This window comes from Pygoscelis adeliae, unplaced genomic scaffold (genome assembly GCF_000699105.1).
Source record: "Pygoscelis adeliae isolate BGI_AS28 unplaced genomic scaffold, ASM69910v1 Scaffold172, whole genome shotgun sequence".
NCBI lineage: Eukaryota > Metazoa > Chordata > Aves > Sphenisciformes > Spheniscidae > Pygoscelis > Pygoscelis adeliae.
In genome coordinates, this window is record NW_008824338.1 from 32,633 (window position 1) to 55,390 (window position 22,758).

General features: G+C 37.3%; 1 protein-coding gene across 1 annotated transcript in view; it reads left to right on the top strand.

The window, feature by feature from the left end:
* The window catches only part of LAMA2 (laminin, alpha 2), a gene marked incomplete at its 5' end in the record, with an annotated part of 294,647 nt that overhangs the window by 23,098 nt on the left and 248,791 nt on the right, over window positions 1-22,758 (top strand). Inside the window, 1 exon segment of the mRNA XM_009319128.1 lies at window positions 3,260-3,502. Within this exon segment, the coding sequence (XP_009317403.1) occupies window positions 3,260-3,502 (243 nt within the window).

A 22,758-nucleotide genomic window follows, 5' to 3' on the forward strand; every position in this document is an offset into this window, starting at 1 on the left:
CGGCTCATGTTCAGCCGGCTGTCGACCAACACCCCCAGGTCCTTTTCCGCCAGGCAGCTTTCCAGCCACTCTTCCCCAAGCCTGTAGCGCTGCATGGGGTTGTTGTGGCCAAAGTGCAGGACCCGGCACTTGGCCTTGTTGAAGCTCATACAGTTGGCCTGGGCCCATCGATCCAGCCTGTCCAGGTCCCTCTGCAGAGCCTTCCTACCCTCGAGCAGATCAACACTGCCGCCCAACTTGGTGTCGTCTGCAAACTTACTGAGGGTGCACTCGATCCCCTCATCCAGATCATTGATAAAGATATTGAACAAGACCGGCCCCAAAACTGAGCCCTGGGGAACACCGCTCGTGACCGGCCGCCAACTGGATTGAACTCCATTTACCACAACTCTCTGGGCCCGGCCGTCCAGCCAGTTTTTTACCCAGCGAAGAGTACACCTGTCTAAGCTGTGATTCTGGTCTTTAGTTCCAGCTCTGTTTCTCTACCCAGGAAATAATTTTGTTTTATACAAAACGGTATTTCAGTTCCACTCATGAATAGAGACATAAAGGAGAAAAGAGAATGTTTCACATGTCAGTGGGTTGCAGATAGCTCGGCCCTGTTGCAGAAGCCACTACAGGAACTCTCAGAGGCTAGGACAGTAGTAGCAGACTGGATCAGGCCAAAAACTGTAATTGTGTACTCTTATTTACATTAACAAGTTTTTTTCGTTGTCAAGTTTAGATTAAGAGAAATAATGTTCACCCCACTATAAACTGCAATATGCTGTTTCCTCTCCACTGTTTTTTTTATAAAATTTTATTGCAGTTTCATTTACAAAGTATGCTAAAAATAATAAAACCCAAGGGTATATAATAAATTGCAGTCAAACTGTACGCTATCCCAGAAGGTAAGAAACGAGACTTCAAACAAATCTTCAGCAGAATGTGCAGGAGATGTTATTGAAATAGGGCTCTAATTTGAAAAGTAACTGTAGAAAGTTTCACTCACCCACACAGCCTAGTGTTTCAAAGCAAGCAAACAAAAAAAGACTTCATGTTGATTACACCTCTTGGCCCCATAGAGCCAATGCATCCAAGATGTTTGCAGAGCTAAATGGTTTTTTTTGGCTAAAGGGAGTATTTAACATTGACTCTTCCGTGAAGTTTTGAAATTTGAGGACTTCCACAGAGGCAACTATATATGCACACCTAAGATTATGAATTTATTGTCAGCTATGTCCTAAACCACAGATCTTCCATGGTAGAAGCCCTAGCAATGTGTTCAACTTTAGTTGTTATCCATTCGACATATGAGGAATAGTCTTATTATGAGAACTTGGGGTAAAACACTTATTTAAATTTTTTTTTTTTAAATTATTTAGAAGTACTCTAGAATGAAATCTATTGTGAACGACTGGAGCTGAAAGAGTTTATGCGGTTTGACTAGGTCATGCTAGTGTAAAAACAATTTACATTGTACGTTGGATTCTTTACTCAGGCAAAGGACAATGTACAAAGTAACTCTTGATAAACTAGTTCCTTAAAATATAGCTGTTGCTCATTACCTTCCTTAGGAAATAATAAATAATTAAACACTCCAGCTATTTTCTTTCATTTCAAAGAGTTTAACTGGGGGGAAACAGCTTGGAGAGGTATATTAATGTTGTGTTTTTCTCTGTTTATTGTAAACAGTATTGGTGACACTGATCCAGTATAGTTACAGTTATAGTTATTTGTGGCCACAATGGAGTATATCTATGAATGAGTTTAAGAGAGGAAAGGGCATTTGTGAAACAGGGGACAAGTGATTGTATGATTCCCGTTGAAACAATGGAATGAAACACAGGTTTCTCCCTGTCTCTGGAGATTTTCTTTTATGCTATTGAAGACAAATATTTTTAACTTGAGATAATCCTCCACGAATGCACAGTTATGCACATGTTTTTCAGGTCAAAATAAATACAGCCTCACTCCCTTCTTATTCCCACTGAAAAACTTCGGTTGTTAGTGATTTGACTTCCTGACTGAAGCTATTTTGGATTGTACCATGTTCTCAGCATCTACACAGAAGGCAGGAATCATAACTGGAGATAAACATTTTCTTTGCCTCCATCATCAAATGTACTGGTGTTTGCAGTACTCTGCCACTTAACATAATTTCTATTTTATAATAGTACTGGTGGTTATTAAAAAAGAATTTGAGTCGTCTTACTGTTTCTTACATTGATTACTGTTGGATCTTCTTTCACCAGCGTTACTGATTGTCTAAGTATTCACAACAGATTTCGTGTGGACTAAGTCTGGATCATGCAGCTTCTCTACAATGACCATCCAATACAGAAAACATTAAGTATTAAATCAACACTGGTCTCTCCATGATACCCTCTGGCATCCTCATGTGCAAACTCACAGCACTGCATCTTAAAAATATTAACTTGCTATATGTTCTGCTTTTCCAATGGAAATAGCTGTTTCCTTTCCTTAGCTTCAGTTCTACCTCTGTAGCATCTGGATGTTACTAGGTTAAAAATACCAAACCAAAACAAAACTGCGTCACTAAGGTATGTCATTCTGCAATTGTAAATGTATCATTTGTGGCTTGCATTCCAGCAAGCCTGTAAACAGAAATAAACCTTGATAAATCAATTGAATAAGCAGGTGAAATGGACCATAATGAGCATTGATTACATGCTTACAGTTTGTTTATAGTGATATTTGATGTGTCTCTGTCCTATAAAGCTTATTTATGGCCACAGTGCTGAGTCATGTGATTGAAACAAGAATGTTTTATAGAATGATTTCAGCACGATGTGATTACCTTTCAATAGCTTAAACCTATGTTTTTTCTTAACAGCGATAAAATTGTAACAGTTCGGCAACTCAAACATTGCAGAAAGTGTATGTCTATAAATACACATACAGAAACAAACCCACTTCTACAAATTGAAAATACTTGAAAACAAACTTTGCAAACATTTGGCTGAAACTGCAGCTTAGCAATTACCTACTAAGTTATGTGGAACTTAGAGTGCTTTTTAATTCTATTTTCAAAGTCTCTATTGGCCTAATGCAACTAATCTTTTTTCAGAAATGTTAATGGAGAATTTATTTCTGTAGCTAGAGTTTCAATGGAACCTGAGGCCATATTGCATTTTTAGGGGAAAAAAAACCCCAACATTATCATATTTACTGTTCTTAGTTTGGTAACTATTAAGAAATCAGAATGAATTTATAATTATTTACTTACATATGTTTTAACAATTTATCTATTTTTCAGATTTTCCAGATTGCCTATGTTATTGTGAAAGCAGCTAACTCACCTCGACCTGGGAATTGGATATTAGAGCGTTCGCTGGATGGCGTAGACTATCAACCATGGCAGTATTATGCTATCACAGACAGCGAGTGCCTGACACGCTACAACATTCATCCCCGTCCTGGAACTCCATCCTATGTAAAAGATGATGAAGTCATATGCACTTCTTATTATTCCAAAATCCATCCTCTGGAAAATGGAGAGGTAAGATCAGATGTTATTCCATGCACCGTAAGCTGGCAGAAAAAAAAACCCTTTGCTTAATTGGCAAGTATCTGCCTTGAGTAGACAGAGGGTTTTGGTATGCTTGAAAAGTGGGGAGGTAGTCTATTTGCAATTTTAAAAAACTCATCTTACGTGGTCCTATATAAATGCACACAAGGTACACTCTACTAAACATATTCTACAAAGTAAACCAAGACGTAAAAGAGTTATTAGGTAGAAGTAGGCACTAGTACTTTCAGACAACTTTAGGTGCTTACAATATGTTCCCGTGTCACTTGTGAACAAAGGTGAGAATAGTGGGAAAAATCATGGACCCAGTGAAGTAATTAAAAGACTTTTCTTTGAGTTGCATTTTCAGTCCCTGTGAATAAGCTAGGATGTTAAATGGTAATGATTTTACTCAGAATTTAATTTATTGCATTTAAGAGCTTGTAACTGACCCTCGGCCCCTCCATATACCTATTCATTCTTCTCCTGTCAGAGGCCTCTGCTATTTCATCGTGAGTCCAGGCACATGAATCATGGACCAATCATTTGTTTTAACTAAGGGCGTAGAAACGATGTGGTGGAGGTGAGGATGAGGATCTGTGGTTAAAAGAACAAGGCAAATGTAACAAGTGTAGCTGAAAATACAGTATTTTCAGCCACTTAAAATGAAGAGAGGGAAAGCCATGTGTACCAAATTCCAACAACTGTATGTTTTTTTTACAGATTTTTTTCCAACACTTGTTTTGCACACAACTTGGTAATTCAAGGAAATAACGTGACTTGAATGTGCAGTAGATCTGAAGTATTTATTTATTTACAGATTCTTTGATGTCTAATGATGTTCTGTGAAATTTTAGCCTCAATATTTATCCTTCTGTTAATTTTTTCTGTTCCACTTTTTTAATGGCTTATCTCCAATAAAGAGGTACAAACTTACTCTCTTTTCTTCCTCTACATGCAGAGCAACATTCACACACAAAATCGTTAATACAATTATTTTTGAGTACTGGATATAGATATGTATAGTTTGTTTATGTTCACAGGAAATTTCCAATGCCAGCTGCAAAAATAGAAAAATGCAGCTTTCAATGAAAATATCCTGCTGATACACTTTAAAAAGATGTAACCTTGGATCTAAAGGAGTCTCATATGAGTTATCAGATATGAAATCAGTTGCACATCTAGGAAAAATCATCACAAATACTTTGTGTTTGTAGTTGTATCATTTGAATGGGTATTTGTTCTTGTAAAATCTAGCAGGAGCAGATAAAGTGATACTAAAAGAAATAGTGCATACATATGTGCTAAGTTTTCAAAATGTTTCCAACTGGGTGCTTTTTGAAGGGTGAACAGAACATGAGCTAGCAGTTTATCACTTGCAAAGAAATTTTATACAGTTTCTTTGGGAGAACATGTCTGCACTGAAAATATAATGCCACAGTAATTATTACAATAATTGATTTTATTTACAGTGTTCAATTTCTTTGATTATCTAATTCTCTTGCAGACAGATATTGATTCCAGTAGTCTGCTGTCCTCTTGGTTAAACCAGTGCCTCCTTGTGTTCTTCATTGGCTGAGTTAAACTAACAAAGGTCTTTTATTCAGCATACCGGTATATACCCGTGACTGAAACATTGGCTTAAGGCCTGCAGAATTGAGTGGAACTTAATTCCGATCTTAACTGTGCAGTTAATAATTTTTAACTTGGCCTGATGTGCTGTAATTGGTGCTCTGTCCTGAACCTAGTAAATGACCGGCATCTGATAAAGAGTTTCTTTAAATGGGAAGACGACTTTGAATGCATCTGTTCCATTCCACTTGGAAAAGGGCAATTGTTAGATACAGGCATACTCCATGAAAGGCATATGATTTAAGCCACCCTAAATTAATCTTACCCCACCAGGTAGTTATTAATCTGAAATATGGCCCTAATAGAGAGAGAATGTCTTGAAATGAAAAGCCTAAAGCTTAACTTTTATAGTGACTGGAAGAGTACCATTCCACACAAATTAATCAGCTTACATTTTTAACAATATTCTTTTCATAAGTAAAACACTAGTTTCATCTGTCTGAGTAGCTATAGACTGCATTATGAAATATGTAGCATTAACACAGAATTAACCCAGGTTAATTCTTTTTCATATTTCATCAAACATGTAACATGAAAAATAATACAATGCATACCAATATCATATTTACTTGCAATTGTGTTGTAGGTGGTATTCGCCTGCCTCCTGGTCTTTCAGTGGAACTACATCTGTCTATCATTTATTTTTGTTCAAGGGTAGGACTTTTGTTCTTTGTATCGGGTATTACAGACATTTTGTAAGACTGACAGAGTTATGAAATGTACATTAAGTACCTTTCCTTTGCTTCAAAACCCATGAGCTATTTCGGCATGCACCATTCTGGTGTACAGTCAGGAAACATGATGAAGTGCAGAAGGAGCATAGGTCGGCAAGCCAGTTCCAAAGCCAAATCTACATCTACAGTAGTGTCTTAAGTTAAAACTTGTCATCTTAGAAAAAGCAGAATATGTTCTTTTCATGTATACTTTCAACAAACATTTTAGTCAGTGACTTGTTTGAGTAGAGTATTTCTTGATCTCTATTGATTAGAGAATTAACATTAGAGAAATGTTAATTCTAAGCAAAATGTTTTGGGCATTTAATAGTGTCACTAGTTGCACCAGTAATATTCTCTTGGCCAGTCACAGAATTAAAAATTAAAATTGACTGTTTGCTCAGTCAAATGTGAATAAACAATCTGTAGACCAAGAATTATTTGCATAAAATAATTTTATTGAATATTTTCATAAATTAATGGAAAATTGCATAATGACAGCTTCTGAATGAACAAAACTGAGAAATTATCGAATAAGGAAATTTCTCCAAAAATGTAGACTTGAATGCAGAAAGATTGTTAGCATTCCCGTTTCCATACTGTATAAGATCAGTGATACGTGAAAAAATCATAGGGAGACCAGAGTGTCTCTATATCACACTGGCAAAGGTAGGCTTTTAGCATTTATGTTGCTGATATGCCATCAATAAATGTAAATGCTAAAGTTTCCGAAAACAGTATTTAAAAATGAAAAAGCAAGTTCCACTGTCTCAGTGTCCCCAAGCCAGAAAAAAACCTGAAGGAGATCTGTTATATTAATGAGTTACTCATTAACTTTTACTGAATTGATGTTTCTTGCTTTAATTAATGGTAATTTTTTTTGGCACTAACTGAGAAAGAGTCGTTTATGTAAGGGTTAATAACTGGTGGGATGAGGCTGCTATTTTTGGGTAAAGAAGAATGCCCATTTTGTGACATTTTCGTCTTTACTTAAACACCGTATCAGAATGGTATTTCTTTTTTTCTTTATTTCCTCAGATGATCATTAGGTTGAGAACTAAAAATTAGTGGGTTACCATAGTGATTCTTGCTTCATTTCCCTGACACAGGAGCCTCTGATGTTTACATCTAGTTCGTACCTTTTTTATTGAAATCTTTCTTCTTCTGCTAGACTACAATTTGTGTCACAGCTTCTTTACCTTGATGACTAGGTGGATGTAAGGCTCTGGACATCAACTTTCAATGTTGTAATTTTTTTTTTCTGTGAGATGTATGAAGATTTCTTTTAGTAAATGCTTGTTTGAACTAGCATGTATACTGTTAGTATTTTGATACATGGGAATCTTCCCTCTTCCTTGCAGTTGTTTCAAAGCTGGACCCTCTGAAGACTTCAGGTGCACCAATTGATCACTATAACATGTTAGGAAAATGTATATCTTTTCACAGAAAATGACACATTTTACCTGACCTGTAGTTTGATAGGAAATAAAATAGGAGGTTACACTTAGAAAAAGCATTCTTCAAACATACATAGGTTTAGAGTATTTTGTATAGGCTAGGAGAAAATATTTAGGTCAAAAATAATTGTTTTGTTGTTTCTTTAATATAAAGTAATTCTTTGTGCAAGCAGAGATTGAAAGTCAAATCCAGGAAGACAGTGGGAGAAAGGTTTACTTAATCTGATAGGAAAGCACTTGCTTTTACTAAGAAGTCAAGAAGAAAACCAACTCTCATTCTGGGAAACATTGAATTGAACAATGAGGCTTTCTGAAAGTATAAAAACCAAGGGGAAGGGTGTGAATTTAATTCCCATCTTATTAAATCTTAATTGGAATAGCCAATTGACTCCCTGGTCCATATAGTGTCATCACACAGAGGAGTTCTGACAGAAAGTTGTTTTTCAAAAACAATCATTATTGTTGTACGGAAGGTATGTAAACTTACAAGGAAAAGAAATCCCTCCTTTGTGGGCAGAATCTGTCTTCAGAAGATGCTGCCTCGAAGGGTATTTCTGCAGTTGAGTAGAGTTTAGGTTGCACAGAAGTTACAAATGCTGAGCATTTTTTGTCAGTTTGGTAGGCAGATTTAATATGAAAAGGAGGGATTAAGAGAACAGAAGGTGAAGTGGCTGTAGATGAGGAATACTTTTCCTTCAGAAGTGTTTGTGTGTTTAAGTGTGTGGGTGTAGCCAATGGAAAAATCTCTTGGCAGGACACAGAGATAACAATGGTCTCTTTTTCAATCCCAGTTGCCCTTTGCCAGAACTATCAGAGGTGTTCTTCTGAAGTTCTTACTCAGGGTAGTATTGCTGTCTAGTTTCTACTTCCTGGTTATGTAGTCTGCCCTTGCTCTTAACCTTGTTGTAGAGACTAGATGAACAGGACAACAATGTTGAAACCCTTCCTAGATGTTTTTGACTTCCACCCAAGACAGAGATAGGTTAGAGACCTGTCAGTACAATGTCAGTACTAATGGAGAGTTTGGAGGGGGGGGAGGGCATTGGGGGAGATGAGTTAAATGTTAATTTATCCCAATCCTTAATGAAAGCTTTTACATTTATAATTTTGTTTTGTATCTCATACCTCCCCATCACTGATACGCTTGTGCAATTGTGAGCTTTTTGGCTTTCCATCACATTTTTACTTGTTCCATTGTATTTCATATTTCGTGGAAGAATGAAACTGAGGTGTAGATTAGCTGTATCAGGATGCTGTGAACATCGCTCCCTGCTAATTGCTGCAATACTAATTTAGTATCATGAGAAGAAATCCGTAAGTGTATCTCTGTCACGAATTGTAACTGATGAAGAAAGCCATATATTTGTAATCATCCTAATGAGGCGATGGAGAGGTGAAATTTCAGGATTCAGAAAAAATTTCCTTGTACTGAATAAGAGAAATCCTGATCCTCCTGTGTGAAACGCTTTTCATACGTTATTTTCAGTTGCTGAGAATGATCTACCTTGACATTTACAGATCGAAAAATTAAAAGGTATTAGCCCTATATTTGAAGGAAAGTAATCTGATTCTAGAAATGAAAATGCCACCTAACTGCAGTATGCCAAGTGTACCAAATTTCCAAAAGAGTTGTCTAGACGCTTCAGATCAAACACAGCCCTGGGTGTTGCTTGTTTCTTTTCAGCAATTGGCATTTGTGAAGCAATTGATATGACTTTCAGATAGTTGGTATAACTATATTGATCAAACTGTTATTAAGGAGGTAATGTAGTTGCACATCTGCTACTTACACATTTTTGAGTAGCACAGCCCAAATGCACCTTTTAAATGACTAATCAGTGTTAAAGCACTGGGTCATTTACTTCAACAATGTCAGCCTCCTTTCAGCATTACATTTACTGTGTAGACTTAACCAAATTAAAAAAAAAAAGTTATACCCACAGAGGAATATGCAGTATTTTTGTAATATTGTTTTTTAATAAGTAAAGCAATGCATGAAAATGGAATTTAAAATAACTTAGATATTAGAGCTGTATTTTATATCTAACACTTTTTCAGCTCATGGGATTTCCTCATCCTGATGTGTTTTGCACTTTTCATACTGTTGATGAATCTATATTCCAAATACTTTTCCATCCTTACCTCAGACTCCTCTGGAGTTCTTGCATTCCTAACATCCTTTGACAAGTAGTTCCATATATTTGGTACTTGTTGTACAAAGAATCACCTCCTTTTGTTTCATTTCACTTGGCTACCACTGGTTTCATTTGATGAACCACAATTCTTGTACTGGAAGATTTGGTGAGCAGTCAATCTGTAACTCCTTTCCTCATGTCATTTATCATTTTATAGATTTCTGTCATATTTTTACTTGTCATCTATTTTCCAGGCTGAAAAGTCCTACCCTATTCTGTTAGGTTTTTTATATGGAAGATATTCATTCATTTCATCATCTTCTTGACCTTCTCTGAACTTTTTCCAGTATGTATATGCTCATTTTAAGGTGAGGTGACAGAAGTATTCAAGGTGTGGGTGAACCATGGATTTATAGTGGTCTAATTATGTTTTCTACTTGTGATTTCCTAAAAGCTTGCTTCCAACTTGCTATTTTGGATTGCTGCTGAGCATTGTTGCTCATTGAAGTCTAATGTTTTCTCTAGGAGAAAATAATAAGGGTATCACTTAAAAGTATGAATAGCTTACCCCTAAATTCTGTACCACTTCTGCCTTACTGGCTTCCTTTCCAACTTCAGGTGTTAAAATTCCCACTTAGTTTCTCTTCTCTTGCTGATCTTTTAATCCTTTTTCACCTCTTTATGATGTCTACCTACCAGATCATATGTACTTCCTCTCTAATTTTTCGTTTAAAACAATTTTTGCTTCAAATTTACTTCTTCACCTTATATAATTCTGAGAGGTTCACTTTTATAACCTTTCCTGCAGTTCTCAAAGGACTAAGATGCCAAAGCAGTGAATGAAGTGCAGATATTTGAATAGATAGACAGATATGAGTATTTTGTGCTGGCTAAACCATTTGAATGGACCGTGTCATACCTCACATGCCTATATAAATATCATTAGTGTGATTCTACTGCCAGAGTGATGCCAGGTATTAAATCGAACTTCTGTATGTCTTCTCTATTTCTTCTGAAAGCATATGGTGCTCATATAGTATTTGTGCAGGTCTTTATGAGAGTTTGTTAAGACTTCCACAGCATGAAACCTTAACCTTGTTCTGTCTAAGAATTCAGCCCAGACAAAGGTCATGTCTTTACAGTGGGAGGGGTAGTACTAACAGGTCATCTTAGCAAATTTCCTGAGGGGGAATTTCAGACATTGATTCCTGAGCAAGAGAGAATAGTAGGCAGTAGATTCAATTGGTGCGGCCTCACCTTGAGTACTGTGTGCAGTTCTGGGCCCCAAAATTTAAGAAGGATGTGAAGGTCCTTGAATGCATCCAGAGGAGGGCAACAAAGCTGGTGAAAGGGCTGGAAGTCATGTCCTCTGAGGAGCGGCTAAGGACTCTGGGCTTGTCTAGTTTAGAGAAAAGGAGGCTGAGGGGCAACCTCATTGCCCTCTACAGCTTCCTGAGGAGGGGAAGTGGAGGAGGCTGAGGGGCAACCTCATTGCCCTCTACAGCTTCCTGAGGAGGGGAGGTGGAGAGGGAGGTTCTGATCTCTTCTCCCTGGTATCCAGTGATAGGACACATGGGAATGGTTCAAAGCTGCACCAGGGGAGGTTTAGACTAGACATTAGGAAGCATTTCTTTACCGAGAGGGTGGTCAAACACTGGAACAGGCTTCCTGGAGAGGTCATTGATGCCCCAAGCCTGTCAGTGTTTAAGAGGCATTTGGACAATGCCCTTAATAACATGCTTTAACTTTTGGTCAGCCCTGAAGTGGTCAGGCAGTTGGACTAGATGATCATAGTAGGTCCCTTCCAACTGAAATAGTCTATTCTAGTCTATTCTAGTCTAATTCAGCTTCCTCATTTCTTTTTTTTTTTTTTTAACAATATCTAGTGTTAAATGAAAAGTACTTGGCAGAAAGATATTAACACTAATACACCATGCTTATGAAGGATTTCTGAGATGACTAACTGTTGATAGTAAACTGCATAGTATTATTTCCATGTTCACACAGGTAAAAATTGGAGACCGAAAGACTTTGGCAAGAGCTGTCTGTGTGAACAAGGGAGCCTAAGGTTCTCTGAGTCCCGATGCTAGCCTTTAACAAGAAAATTCTTCCTGCCAACTGTATGGCCATAGCCAACGCTAAGGATGAAGCAGAGGACTGACAGGGAGGGGAGTTATGGTGGGAATTAAGTAACCTGTCTCCTTCCTTTTCTGCAAATGAGTTTTCCTGTCACTGTTATTATAGTGGTGAGAATGATACTGCAATGAAGGTGATGCTTCAGTGGTGCTCCTTCAAACGCTTAACCTCTTATTCTTCCTGTGATGGTAGCAATGTAAGTGTAAGGTCAAAAAAATAAAATACTGGTTTTGTGGTAATAAAGGCTAGTCTGTATGAGCACATTCATTAGTCTTTACTTTCTTCAGTCAAGTGGAAGTTCAAAGTGTGTACTAAACATGTGAAGAAGAAAAATAAACAGAAAAAAGTTCCTTGATAGTAATGTTTTGTTATTTTGTTCACTTGTCATACTACTTGAATGCTAGTACTCTGTCCCTTTTTAAACATGTCTTTGTGCTGCATGTCTCAGCTCACTTCGAACCTCCCCCACCTCCCCATAATTTGCTGTTTGCTGAGCTAGCCTCAGACCAGTGATGCCAGGAACATTGAACTCTGCTCCTTCCCAATGTTTTCTTGCTAGTTTTCTCCTCTTCATACCACAGTGCTTGTCCTGTTTGCTGCATTCTCATTGGTTCACAGAGAAGGAAGAGAAGAAAAAGAAACTTACAAATGGACTCTTCAGTTTGTTCTCCCCACAGCCAGATTTAATCCTTTTTCACTAGGAGTCTGAGACTGTCAATGCTAAGAGGACAGAGGGTCAGAATTTTTGGAAGTACTCAAAATTGAAACGTATTCAGTTGCAGACTGAAGATTTTGTGATGACTTTTTTCCTAATAATAAATGATACAGATGCTACAGAGTTCCTAAAAAAAAATTGCATAAGATTTTGGGGATTGCAGTATTGATACTGTCTTTATAATTCCTATTTTTAGATTGATCCTTTCAGCTTCTAACATGCAGTCATCATCTTGTCTTTATTGTGAAATCATTTTCTAGAGTCTGAACTGTCAGTTCCCCTTGAGTAACAGTGATAGGTTTCTTTTCAATAGCATAACATGTAGAAAAGGCATCTGTACAGTAAAAAATAATGCCAGTAATATCTCTCTCCATGCCCTCAGCTGCAATCACCCTAGGCATTTCTCATGAGTGTGCTAAATTTCTATATATTTGATGTGCATCTCTGTACATTTCCTTAGAGTATTTGTGGTTATGGCATATGTTGTCTTATACCAGTATTTTGTTGATATATTGTCATTGCAAAAAATGGATGATAGAAAAAACTAGGTAACAATCTATTCTTAACAGATGAAACTGTTCAGAAATTTAAGCTGGTTCTGCTTCCAGCATCGCAGTTTAGACAGACATTAGACAAAGACTAATGAATGCAGTCTGAGTCAGAACTTTCAAAATAGGTTCTGTGAGCAACTTTTTTCAGCTTGACGTCTGAATAGGGAGGATAACAATAATTTTAAATTATTCATTTTTTTTTCAAAACAGTGAAAGGGAAATTTTTATTTTGATCAATATGAGTTGTCCGATGTGATGCAAAATGAAAACATTTTATTCAGTCATTTTAATTTTTTTTTAAAATGCAAAGACAACAAAAACAAATTTCACAAAACTGTGAGTGGAGGACATGTGACAGTCTTTTGCCTAGAAAGCAAAAGAAAGCTTTAGCTGGTAGAGATCTTTATCAGATGCAGTCCTTGCATCCAAGAACATGTCCTGCTTCCCAGGTTTTTAGCACTCTTTGAGTCAGGCTCTCTAGCCAGGTGGCATAGCTTCAGTTTTTAAAAAATAATGAATCAGGTTTTCTCTGGACTGAAATCCAAGTGTCCCATCAGCTTAGGATCATTCTCATCCTCTTGCTTTTCTGTCTTACATGCACAGTTCATATTTTGTAGTGATTAGTAATGGGGACAGCCAACAGGATCCTTAGATAAATGGTGCCTATTATTAAATATCTTTCCACTTCTTAAGTCAATAACCTTTGGATCAGGTCTTTCATGAAGACTGTTCATCTCATTTAATTAAGGGTTCCACCACTGCAGTGATTAAACAGTCACTGCTTAACATTCTGGATTACATCATACTTTGTTCTCCCTGTTGGTCTTGGTTTCTATTTTGTTTGCTTCCCCTCCCACCCCCACCTCCTGGCTACAGCTGCTTCAGGAAGTCTTATGGTCAAGCCGTGGTTTTGGATATCATCTTTTTGTGTATGATTGGTCTAGGTGAAATGACTGTGATGATAACTTCTACTTGTGAGTCTCCTTTTTTGAGTGTTTTGAAAGCATAACTTAGGCTAAAAAGTTACTTGTGTCTACTGAGAAGGGATAGAACATCGATTTTCTTCAAGAATTTTGGCACATAAGCTTTCAGCTGGTCCAAAATTTCCAGTTAGAACAACAATGAAAGAAACAGTTTCCAAAAAGAAATAAAACAGATTTGAGGTTTGGACAAAGATCCAGGTCTAGTTCATTTTGTTGCTTTTTGGTTTTTGGTTTTTTTTTTTTTTTTGACAGTAAAACTAAACTTGAGTAGCTAATGTGAGAGAAAAAAAAAAAGACATTTAACAAATGACTACCAAATAAATGGATAAATTTTACATATTACATGTACACAATGCTATATTGCCTAATATAGAATTATTAGCATTTCCTGATTTCCTAATAGGCATTCATAGATATTTGAATGAATATTCAAATATTTTCCTTTCTAGGCAAAAGGAAAAAACAAAGAAAGCATTTGACATACGTGCTCAGTATCGTAGGAGAATTTTGAAAACATCTCGCATTTAATTTAAGACAACTTTAAATGATTTTATTATGCATGATGAGAATAGTCTTCACTATAATTTAGTCAAATCTTGTACAACTAATTTTGCAAGTCAGTAATTTTATAATCGCATTATAGCAATATTCACTGTTAATTTTTCCCTAAGAAAAGGAAAACTTGCAGTAATATTTTTAAGTTGATAGCTCATAGTGAAGTTGAGTTTCTGATATTTAATATTATAGAAAAAAAAGAGTGGATATAAAATGTATAATGTACTTCTAAGTTAAGCACCAAAGAGGAAACAACTGTGGAAAACTAGATATAAGTAGTATAGCAGTCTTCCATTATTGTAAAAACAAGAGGAAGGATATTTACTGGTACATCTGTGTGTGCCAAGTTGGACTGAAAGTTTCTTTTGTGTAGTAAGTCAGACCGTCCACTTTTCTGTGTTGGCATGTCTTCTGTCCCTGAGTAGAAACTCATGTCGTAATTTCTACCATTTCTGGAAAAAAAGAAAAGCTGATTAATCATATGAATCATAAGACTTAAAAAGTAATAAAGTTTCAATATACAAAGTACGTACTATACAGAGCAGTCTTTCAGTTTGAAGCTGAAGAGTCAAATTGATTAGATGATTTACCTTTTTCCTTTAGCATCAGTTATTTATTGATCACAGTGCTTACTGTGTTGCATTGCAGATGAATGTTGCACATCTTTATATAGATCTATGGTAGTTTTTCCAAATCACGAAAGGAGGACTCATACCTGTAAATGTAGTTTAGAACTCAACATACTCTTTTAGTGTTGCAAAGGGAAATGGTACACCTAAGTCTTGATATTTACTTGTAATGACCCAAACCTGTCTTCTTATTGGGTCTGGTAGCTGATTTTTGGACAGTAGTACATTTCATTCCAGCAGTGAAACAAGAACACTGGGTACTTGGTAACTTGGTGAGTTTTTTCTCTTCTGCTTGATTAGGGGAACTGAAGATCCCCAGCAGGTGGTTGTTTTGGGGGTGGGGGAACTGATACTTGAAGACCTTACCCACACAACTGAAATACTTAATAGAAAATTTTGCTTAAATGAAATACTACTTGTAAGCACTTTCCACTAAGAGGTAAAACCACGAACATTTATTTACTTTGGCTATCTATTGCATTTTGTGTAGGGTTATTGTTCTGAGAGGAGAAAATTATAACACAACTTTCTATGGTGTTTTTTTTGTCTTTTTTTTTTTTTTTTGAGTAGTTGTTAACAGTCATGGATAATTACTGGGAGAAAGAATAGCTTAATTCTTGTTTTTAATGAGTCTGGTGGCCAAAGGCTTACAGACTTGGTAAGGATGATAAGCAGCTGAGAGATGCAGAGATGAGAAGGGAAAAGCAGTAAAGGTTATAAGGTAATTTAAAACTAGGGACTGGGAGAAATCTAGTGAGTGTATAGTTCAAGATGAATCGTTCTTTAATGTTTAAATAATAAAACTCTATTGTCAAAAAAGGAATAATTTTTTTAAAGGTAGAATTTGTTAAAATCCAGGTGGGCTACACAGAGGAGTAATTTTGATCAATAAAATCTCACTGAAGCAGGGACATCGGAATAGGTCAGCCTGAGGCCAGAATGTAGGTATGCTTTCATGTCAGTGCAAATGAATTTTATGTAAAAGAAAATCAAAACTGAACAGCATCGTTTACCTGGAGTTTTCAGTTTAAATGGTGTCACAGAAAATCAATAGAAGGAAAGTTAGTCAATGAGACACTGTAATACCAATGGACAAATTCTTCGTTCGAGGTCTAGACTCTAGAACACATGAATGAAGAAAGCATAGAGCCAAGTTGGGTAAATAGACAAATTGTATCAGCAAACAATGCTGTGTCTGAGAAAATTGATATTTCATGCCTAAATAAGAGTAGAAAAAGTTAGGACTGCAGTACTACTTAATCAAGGTGGTGAAACTAAGGATGCTGTGAAGGCAAAAATGAAGGCAAAAATAAACACCATAGTGAAAAAGGAAACTACAGTTAGGTTCCCATAGGCTGGCTAACTGTCATGATGGAGTAGAGGCTGATTTTTGACCTCCCTTAAATGTTCTTCCAAGAAGCAGTCTAATTGGAGAACTTAGAATAAGGGAAGCCACTCAAAGTATTGTGAGAGGAGTGCAAGACAGGCTAGTTCAAAATACTGTTATTTAAAGACTGTTCTGTAAAGTGGCAATAATATTTTCACTATTGTATGTGCTCCTAAGAAAATTTGGAAAGACAGTCAAAAAGCGAAAGCAATCTCTAAAAGTGGAAATATATTTTTATATGTTTTCTTCTTAAATATGTAGGAGGTACTTACAAAAAGGAATAAATCTTAGAATATCCAGAAAGGTAGCAGGATAAAATACCTGAGCATATAATAGGCATTAGAAACCAAAAGACATCACATAAAAACATCTTGTCCCAGCAAGGAAAGTAGGAATTTTGCAAATTAACATAAAATCACAGAAAGGCAAAAGAAAGAGCAAGATCCAAAATACTGCCATTCCATATCAAGAAAATGACTCTGCTGAAGGCCTAAAAAATGATATGAGAAGCTTTTTCAAGCACATTAGAATAATAAAGCTGATGATAGGCAATTGAGATATAATAGGACTGCCAAGGACAGTAAGTCCATAGCAGGTGAATTCTGTGGCTTGAGCTCCCTATGGAGGGACATAAAGAAGTAGCCACAGTAGAGCTTTTCTTTGTTTTAGAAGTTGGAGGAACTTCTGAAGGAAGAATAGTTTTAAAAGAACAGTTTAAAAGCCCTGGCAAACTTGATCCCCAGCTTTTATTGCTGAGCACGATGTTCTATGGTAGGAAATATCCCTTTGGTTAGTTGGGGTCAGCTGTCCCAGCTGTGTCCCTCCTAACCCCTTGTGCACCCCCAGCCTACTCACTGGGGGGGGAGCAGTGTGAGAAGCAGAAAAGGCCTTGATGCTGTGCAAGCACTGCTCAGCAATAGTTGGAATAACCCTGTGTTATCAACACTGTTTTCACCACAGATCCAAAACGTAGCCCCACACAAGATATTAAGAAAAATTAACTCTATCCCAGCCAAAACCAGTACACTAGTTTACTATACATGTCATATTATTTTATATCTTATATCATAAATGAAATCTGAAAAACCCAAACAGTTGAGAGTTTGACAAAACCCTGCCAAGTTTAGTTTTTGTAGCCACAGTAAGCATTACTATTTTCGTAACTTTACCACGATTAATGATAGGAGCAAGGAACAAAAAGTTGTTTTCATGCACATAATTCTTTAATCTCCTGTGTTTTACAGAAGATTTATGATACCATTCCTGGCCTGGGCTGTTCATTCTGTGCTACTTAGAAATGGATTTTTTTCCCTGACTTTTCTTATATTAGCCCCTGTAAAATATCTCTAAGTCTGAAAAGATCAGGTTCAGAATGGGAGAGGGATCGAAGTTTTTTGTATTCTACGGGCAAGTGTCCTATTTATTCTTTCTTTTTAAACATTATAAATGGTTTTAAAGGCACTGAATGCTTACCATTCAAAGGGATCCCATCTGGTTTTCAAAAGCATTCATCAGTGGATGTTCTAAATGATATGACACGGGTTTTGCTAGAACTTAGACTCCAACACTGTACAGTAATTGTAATGGGCTTTTCCACATATGGGTCTGCAATGCAAAAAAAACCCAAAAGTTTTGTTGAAATTTCCCCAGTTCAAAACTCTTCAGAGTTGTAGTTCAAAACAAGAATGCTGCAGTAATGTAAAGCAAATTACTGCAGTTTATTTAATGATAACATTCAGGAGCAGATGTACTTGTTTACTGTTTGAACAGCTTAAATCCTCACGTTCTCCCTCTTTTACATCAGCAGTTGTGTTTGGCAGCCCTTTGCAACCGCTTACAGCTGGACAAGTTCCTGTGGATTTTCTTTTTACTGGTCACCATTCTGTTCTGGCAGTAATTTGTCTGTAATTCCACAGTGCACTCCACAGCGCATCTCATTCGGGAAAAAATCTAGTGAAAAGTGCCATGAGTTTTTAGAACAATTGTATAATGAATGAGGGAAATCATAGTATCTTGGTAGGAAAGGGGGGGTGGGTGTTTTTTTAAATATTGTTTGGTTTGGTATAGTTAGAAGGGCGGTAGTTAAATCTGGGGATCAGAATGTTTTTTATTATAATCTGCAAGAAAACATAACTTTCCTGTTTTAGTCATTTGTTTGGAATTACTTGTCCCATTCATGATCATTGTCCAAAAAGAAGTGTACTACTTTCAAAAGTAGTAGTGAAAAAATATCCTTTTAAGATAGTGTGCTCTCACTTCAGTGCTTTTTTAAAAAATAGCATAATTTAGATTTTTATGTTGTGCTTTTTGAGTACCTGTGAAGAATGCGTTTGACAGACCACTGTATTTCATCCATTAAGCAGATGGGCGGTAGTGTTTAGCTCAGTAATGCCAGCGTGTTTCACCTCTGCTTGATCAGAACCCCGACTAACATAATTTTCAGAATTGCTTTGCAGCTAGAGTTGCCATTGGCATCAGCCATTGAGTTCATGTGGCTTCTTTTCTTACTCTAATCTGCTTGCTAAAGGGCCACTAGGTTAGGCAGCAGCTGTATGACACTAACAAAATGTAAACTAGAATAACAGTGTTCATACAAGTTTTCAGGCGTCAGAGGTCAGACCACTGTTGTGTACGGTGAAATTTAAAAAAGCTGTCATTTGATGATTTAAAATCATAAGTCACCTGTGGTATTATGTGTTAGAACCTATAGCACATTGCCGATCTACCTGCTTGTAGCTAACTCTTAAAAATACTGGTTCAGTGTGTTTCATGTTTGAGAATGTTCCTGTAAGAGCCAAGCTTTTAACTTTTTCTCCAGCTATCTTGTTAGTTATTACTAAGCACAAAATACCTTTTTACTGTATTAAGAGATGAAGTCTCGCTTGCAAGTACACTTTGAAGAGCCAGTAGAACACAAACAATCATTGTTGTGTTAAAGTACAGTATTCCAGGCCTTGCATCTTGCCTGAATCCCTTATGGACTGCAGTATGCATAACTGTTGCTGAAACTACAGCATGGTGTAGTGTTTCCACTTAGTTAAGACAGTAACAAAAGAAAATAAAAACTTGAAATGACAAATGTACTTTCAAGGTAATCAAATTCCTTATTATTCTGTGATTTATTAATAACTATTGCTCTTACAATGAGCAGTCTGTTTAAAAGTATGCAAGATGATGTCTTTGACAAATTGTTTCTTGTCCAAAAATGACAAGCATGAGAATTACAGGAACCATAAAAAAGCAATGGCTAGAATAAGCAATCTAAGTTTCAAGTGAAACTGGAAAGAGGAAAATGACAAAAGCAAGTTAATCAGAACTGAAGAGATGAAGCTTTATTTAGCTTAAGCTGTAGGGTATAGTTGTCAATGATACAATAGTATCATTGACATCAGCTAAACAGTTCGTTAAGCTGACATTTGCCTGTATTCTTGGGGGGAATGAGTTAGTTGAGATAGAGTTTGACATGCATAGCCCTTGACATTTTAATGCAAGTTTAAGCACTGCATTTCAAGCAGCTCTTGTACTCATTAGCAAGGCACAGAAGGGAGTTGTGCTTTCACTTGCTAAACCATTAATTTATTAAGATAGTGAGATATTTATTAGAAATACAGCAAACCTTGCCAAATACACTATTTCTTATATACAGTACATATTTATGATGAAAAATTGGATGCTGAGTTCTGGCATATGCTTCCATCTACTATTCTAGTTTTGAAACCAAGTCTAATGATAGATTAGGGCTTGTACTAAGAAAACTCACAGAACTTTTGTCTTTAGGGATTAAATATAAGATGCCAAGAGATTAATTAATCAACAGTAATTTTACATCTACTGCAAATGAGCTATTTGCAACAGATAATTAAAGCTGGTATTGGGTAGGAGAACTATGAGAGCTTCTGAATCACCTGTGGAAAAATTGATGTTCAGTGTTGTCCATCTTCGTATTGATGTGCTTGCGTAACTAGAGAATATAGATCATGGAGTATCTTTCTCATTAAATCATTTTAAGACTGACATATCTGTCTTCTCCACTGCTGATTATCAAGTAGCAGGTCTTTTTGTGCAGGACAGAAGCTTTTATCTCCTTTATGCTGCTGTCTGAGATTAAATTTTAGTGAGAAATTGACCTTTCTTGACAATATTTTAGGTTCAGACCACTGCCTTACACAGAGCGTCAGGCTTGAAGCCCACAGTCTTGATATGATGTCCAAAATAAACTACTGAGTATTTGGACAAAGTGAGTTCTTTACCACCACTAGCCAAAAATTACTGTAGAGTGATGTTCCTGCTTCATGCTTGTGACAAATTACACTAAGTGACCTTTACTTTTTATGAAAGAATTAAGTCTTCCAGTTTATCTAACATTCAGTATATAGATATGCATCAGTGAAAAACATACTGGCGATGCTGTTTTCTTGAAAGGAAAGTGAACATAAAAACTCCATGCCACATAGCCAGACAGCTGGGTTTTTTTCTGTCCTACAAACAGTTTGAGACTGACTGCACTCAAATTGCTTGGAAAAGTACCTAACTTCAAATACCAAAGTTCTAAGTAGAAAAATACACCACTTGGATTCATATGTGGATATTTTAAATTTGAATGAGAACATTGTGCATACTTAAAATTCTTAAAAACTTTGTTGAAGTATGTTAATTTTAAGTAACTTAGCAGTTGATAATATACTTTCATGCAAAGCAGCAGCATTTTTACTGTTGCATTAAGTAAAACAACAGAGGCAGCTAACATGCTGCACATTTGCACATCAGTTCATGCAGAAACGTGCACAGAAGGAGGGGCAGAAAGAGTGGCTTTGTGCTCAACAGTGGTGGTGAGGCACGGTCTGGGCACAGTCCCCAGCACCGACTGGAGCAACTGCACTAGTATAGCAGAGCCCTCAACCCAGGCTGAGTTCCCGAGGGAGGATGCAGCTTTTCACCTCTGAGGCTGCAAGAGCTATCTGGGACCTTGCTGAGGTTGAGGCAGAAAGAGATGGTGTTGTTGCCTGCAGAATATTTGCTGAGGCTGGGGATTTGTGTCACCAAGTAAAGAACTGCAGAAGGATGTCAGCAGACTGCGCAACATCAGAGGTGACAGGAAAGAGATTAACTGACTTTTCTCTGGGACTCTGCAGCCTGAAGCCACAACTGCTAAAATAGAGGCAGGCAGAGTCTGTGCCTGTTGGTTCAGAAATGGAGACTCCCATGATGGTGAAGACTGCAAACTGGTGACTTCCGACACCAGGAGGAAGGCCCCTTCTCTGCCTGCAGATGAGTAGCTACATGATAGTTCAGTGCCTGGTAGCAGATAATGGGCCGGGAGCTCTGTTCAATGAGATGTGAGCCAGTTGTGCCTAAATCACCCAGGAGCATCAGGAGGAAACAGCGAGTGACAGCAGTGGTGTACACCAAGTTGAACATAAGCCAGCAATGTGCCCTTGCAGCAAAGAAAGCCAACAGTATCCTGGGCTGCATTAGTTAGAGTGTCACCAGCAGGTTGAGGGAGGTAATCCTTCCCTGCTAAATCACCCAGGAGCATCAGGAGGAAACAGCGAGTGACAGCAGTGGTGTACACCAAGTTGAACATAAGCCAGCAATGTGCCCTTGCAGCAAAGAAAGCCAACAGTATCCTGGGCTGCATTAGTTAGAGTGTCACCAGCAGGTTGAGGGAGGTAATCCTTCCCTGTCTGCTCAGCAGAGATGAGAGCACACCAGGAGAGCTGTGTCCAGTTCTGGGCTCCTCAGTACAAGAGAGACATGGACATGTTGGAGCACGTCCATGAAATGGCTGGGAAGATGGTTAAGGACTTGGAGCATGTGTCCTACAAGTAGAGGCTGAGAGGGCTGGGATTGCGTGGCCTTGAGAAGAGAAACCCAGTAAATGTGTTGTGAAGTTCTGGTCATATGGCTGGATGGTCTGATGGTCATCTGGCTGGAACATGTTGCAAGTCCTCTCAGGTGTCTTTGTTACAGAAGCTAGGATTGGATGCATCCAAGTATTGCCCCAGTATCTGCAAAAGTATCCATACCCAGCAGCTGAGGAAGGTTACTTACTCTGCTAATTAATACCTACCCTTAAAGGGTGTTGGAAGGAGGTGACACAACAGGCATGTCAGAAACAAGAAATTCTTTAGGAATGACTGAGAGGCTTGTGGAAGAGAGACACTATGGATTTAAGAATAACATAAAATAAAATAAGAAAGTCAGCAGAAATAAAATGATGTATGAGATTTCTATGAAATAAAAATCAGCACCTAAATTGGGACAGCATAGGTTTAATGTTGTATCAGTAACTGTCCAAACAGAAGTGTGGAAGTGAGCAGGTCTTGCCAAAGGAAGGCTAAGAATACAATATCA